Here is a 4575-nt window from a genome sequence, read left to right as displayed (position 1 = left end):
ACTTGCCTTTATCTTCCCAAATGACAATGGATGCAAATAAAATGTCATCTGCTTGCTGCCAAGGAAATCAAATCGTGTCAAAACTCATACAGAAGTCTTCAGATTGGACTGGATACGCTCAGTTGCACCATGAAGAGGCCAAAAAATGCTATAAGCAAACATGAAAAAGTTTGCAACATAGATACACCAATCATAAATCATATAAAAGCTAGTCATCCTTATCCTCTGCAAAACAATACATGCATGCTAACATGCGGTGGTTTCCAATCCATCCAATCTAGAAATCCAGGACAAGTTGAAACAATTCTGAGCACTTGTGCAGTAGGCTAGGGGATGTGAATATTAATCAAGACAAAATTCAATAGAGTAAGACTGTTTAAAAGATACAAACGAGCCACTGCATATGATTGAGTTTTTATATTCCTACTTTTTAAACAGTATAGTATTACCCTGTATGTATATGAGTATGATATGATATTGCCCTGGATGAGCAAGTGGACAAGTAATGAGTATACCAAACAAGTATAGAGCAAGAGCACCATCTACAATTGTAAAGAGAAAGGAAAAAAATGCGATTGTCAATTGCAACCGTGAAGCTTCAATTCCAAAGGCAATAAACATCACACGGCATAAATTTCAAATTTAAGTACAAGAAATATAAAAATCAAATGATACGACAACCAAAAACAATGAAAAATGGTCAAAGACTCAGGTTTTGCTTTGGCCCTGTCCCTAACCATGGCGTGCACTAGTGCTACCACCAGACCATCTCCTAAAAGTGCTAGCCGCTGAAATCCTCGTAGGCAAAAGCCCTAACCTCGACGAACCAGACCGAGTGCTCCTCAATGCAGCCGCTGAAATCCTCGCAGACATAAGCGCAAACCTCGACGAACTAGACCGAGTGCTGCTCGATGCAGCAGCGATTTGGGCAGGCATTTGAGGGAACTCTACACCATTGTCCTGTGCCCCTCCATCACTAGCACTGGCTTCCTGAAGCTCTGCCTCACCAGTATCTAAATTAACAGCAACTGACCCTCTAGTCCTCCTCAACCAATCACCACCCTCAGGGGTAACCCCTTTACACTTCTTAACCTTCACTTTCACCAAATTCGGACACCCATTCCCCAATGCCTCCATCCCTTGATCGGAAACGGGACAACTCTTAATACACAGTTTCTTCAAAGCCACACACTTTGCAGCAATGCAAGATATCTCAGGATCACCAACCGAATCACTTCCACACAAAGCCAACCGCTCGAGATTCTGGCAATTAGACGCCAACATTTCCAAACTCGCCTTAGTAGGGTTAACCCCAATTAGCACTAATTCAAGCAAATTAGGGCAACCTTTTGCAACAGCTATCAAACCTTCGTCCCCAATTCGATTCGCCTTCCATCCATCAATATGAAGCTTCCTCAAAAGCTTGCACCTGTCTGCAATAGCAACAAGTCCAATATCAGAACATTCAGGTGTCTTAACAAGATGCAAAATCTCCAAACTCGAATAATTCGCTATCGCTTGCAATCCAACGTCGCTAATCTGAAGCCTTTCGAGGTGAACCTCAACAATTTTCGTGACTCGATCCACCAATAATTGAAAGAGCCGGTCCCAATCGCCGGAGCACCGGAAAAGCTTCAAGGTTTTCAGATTCTTCGCGCCGAGAATCAGCGTTCCGAAACACTGTCCGTTGTATAGCTCCTTCAGGCAAACAGTTTTGAGCGACGCCGCAGCCACGCCGGGACCGATCGGCTCCGCCGCTGCAGTGTCAGCGATTCCACGGAGGCGCTTCACGGAGAGCTCCTCCAGCGCGGCGCAGTTGTCGAGCACCGCGTTCATGCCTTTGGATCCAAACGTGCACGATCCACACGAGAGCTTCTTCAATCCCTTGCAGTTCTTCGCGAACGCTTCCATTCCTGCGTCGGTGAGCTCGCGACACGCGCGAAGCTTCAGGCGCGTGAGGTTAGGGCACCGCTGCGAGATCAGCACGAGCGCGTCGTCGCGTATGCTCACGGATCTGCGGTCGCACTTCAGCGCGAGCTTCGTCACCGAATCGAACCGAGAGAACAGCGACGGAATCGCCGGAAACAGATCCAGTTCGGCGTTCAGAGAAAGCCTGTGGCGGCTCTGTCCTTCGATCTGGAGCCACCGCCGGCAAACGAGCGAACAGCGGCTCCGATCGGCGGAGCTGAGAAACTGAAACACCGAAGCCAGGCACTCGTTCGGGAGATCGGAGATGTAGTCGGTGGATTCATCGGCAACGGCCTCCACGCGATGGTTTTCGCCTTCTTCGGCGGCGCCGGAGGAATAACCGGCCATCGGCGAAACCGAGGCGGTGAATCTGGTCTTGGAAGAGTTGACGGAGCGGTGGCCTTGGTCCCTCTCGCGACGGCTAGCGACGGCGGCGGAGGAAACAGATTGTCCCATCCACGGCGGTTAGGGGAACGAAAGAGAAAACGAACGGTTGAGAACTTGAGAAATTGAAGGTCCTCACCGTTCCTCAGAGGAACCACTAACTCACTCACTCACTCAGAAGTAACTAACCCTCTTCTTCGAGGTTCATCTTCTTCGTTGGAATGGTTTTTTGGTTTCGAAATTCAGTGGCGGAATTGAAATCGATATTCATTTCACCTATTTTATTTTCTGCGCTCTGTTTGGTGTGACCCAATAAAGTGGACAAATTTTTTAAACGGTACTGCCGCGACCAGCCATATATGATTCAATACGGTATGGGCGACCCCACCGTGTTACCGTGGGGTCTCGCTCGTTTTTTGCGGCACGTGTGAAGAGACGAAGCGTGTTTGTGCTCTCAAGGTTTGCAGGTGAGTGATGGAGACTTATATAGCACGGAACGCATGTCACTAATCAGTAATCACTAAACAAAAAGCTTCTGGTTGCACGCATTTTAAGAAAATTAAAGTTATTTTATTTTGAGGGATTTTTTTAGTAACGACTAATAAGAAAGGATTATTTGTTTTTTGAAAGGATAAGGAAACATTATTATAGTACACTAAAACAGTGCATCTGAAATTAGGTCACGAATGACCAATAAATACAAACCAAATCAAAGAAAATTTTGAGTTAGTTTAAAATCATCATTCTTTCAATTTGGATCTTAAAGTTAGGAATTCAATAGGATCGGTTGGGTATCAAACCAACCTAAACTCTTACTAGTATTACTTAAAAAAAATGTTGTACAATTTTAGAATTGTAGAATTTTTTATGTTGTGTGATTCTATAATTATTACTTTTAATATTATTCATTAGTTTTTTTATTTTATTTTTATTATTATTACTATTTTATTAGGTGATCCATTGACTAAAAATAGGTAAAACATTAATTAATTTTTAAGAATACAAATAAAACTAAAGATTAAAAATGGAAAAAAAATTAAAAAGATTAAAAACACTAGTAAAAATTGATGAGAAATTAGAAGTTATCCGAAGAAATTAAGAGATTCAAAATTAAATTTAAAAAACTGAGATTAAAAATTTAATTAATCCAAAGAGTATATCAATGGAGCTAGGTACCACAGATACCCCCAACCCATATCGTAAAAAAACAAGACAGTGTTCATCAACGTGAAAAATCCTGTATAAGCAAACTTGTAATATAAATACTACTCCACCTACGTGACAGAACCAAATTAACTGAATATCAGTTGTAACTTTTGTGTCCATGTGCAGTTCTATCAGTATACCTTCTTGCCACTTCCTACAATCACTTCACAGCAAAAACTCCACCTACATGACAGAACCAAATTAGCTGAATATCAGCAACCCTCTAACCTGAGAATGATCATTGAATCTCCCCATTTCCTTTTAAAAACAAAGTTATTGATTGTGTAGGCAGTTTAATTTATTTTTCCAAAAAAGAATTTCATGTGGTTATCTTTTTTTAGATGTACATGTGGTTATCTAATGCATGAGGTATTTAAATAATTATTATGAAGAATATTTTTTTAAAATTTAATAAATTCTTCTCTTGACAGAGTTACAAACTCAAACTCATGATTACTAGTTAAGGTAGGATAACTTTGCGTCAATTAATTTACCTAAAAAAATATAATAATATTATTCATAATTGGATCAATGAGTATTTTCTTTCACCAACGAGAATGAGTTACAATGTTAATAGTTTAATAAATACATGTATTTTCATGATAAATAGCATATATCTCATTAATAAACTTCACATAGGAGTATGAAAAGAAATTAAAACTTAAAATATTTGAAAGTGATGATATGCTTCTTATAATTTAAAATAAAAATTATTATTATTGTTTTTTATACAAAATAATAGAGGTAGTATCTAATAATTATTCATTTAATAGTTTAAAATATTAAAATATTTAGATTAAAATATAATTTTTCTTCTTCAATTTTCTCAAATTTGCATTTTTAGTCCCTCTATTTTTTAATTGAAACGTCTCATTTTTTACTTTTAAAAAGTTTATAATTTTAATCATCTTATTTTTTAATTGAGGTATTTCATCTCTCACTTTTAAAAAGTTGATCTTATTTTTTAATTGAGACATTTTATTTTCTGTTTTTTAAAAAAATATATAATTTTAGTCG

At 39.1% G+C, this 4575-nt stretch overlaps 1 protein-coding gene across 1 annotated transcript; it reads right to left on the bottom strand.

Annotated features, from left to right (window-relative positions):
• Nucleotides 1–525: 525 nt before the first annotated feature.
• LOC114393102 (F-box protein At1g47056-like) lies at nucleotides 526–2766 on the bottom strand. Its single transcript, XM_028354362.1, has one exon. The coding sequence runs from the start codon at nucleotides 2422–2424 to the stop codon at nucleotides 733–735; it is 1692 nt and encodes a 563-aa protein (XP_028210163.1). The 5' UTR covers nucleotides 2425–2766; the 3' UTR covers nucleotides 526–732.
• Nucleotides 2767–4575: the final 1809 nt, after the last annotated feature.

The sequence above is a fragment of the Glycine soja genome, chromosome 17 (genome assembly GCF_004193775.1).
Source record: "Glycine soja cultivar W05 chromosome 17, ASM419377v2, whole genome shotgun sequence".
Taxonomy (NCBI): Eukaryota; Viridiplantae; Streptophyta; class Magnoliopsida; order Fabales; family Fabaceae; genus Glycine; species Glycine soja.
Note: the sequence above shows the minus strand (reverse complement) of the source record. Positions and strands in the feature narration are given on the sequence as shown.

Coding starts and splice junctions, on each gene's coding strand:
- LOC114393102 (XM_028354362.1), bottom strand. CDS start 2,424: ATGGGACAATCTGTTTCCTCCGCCGCCGTCGCTAGCCGTCGCGAGAGG.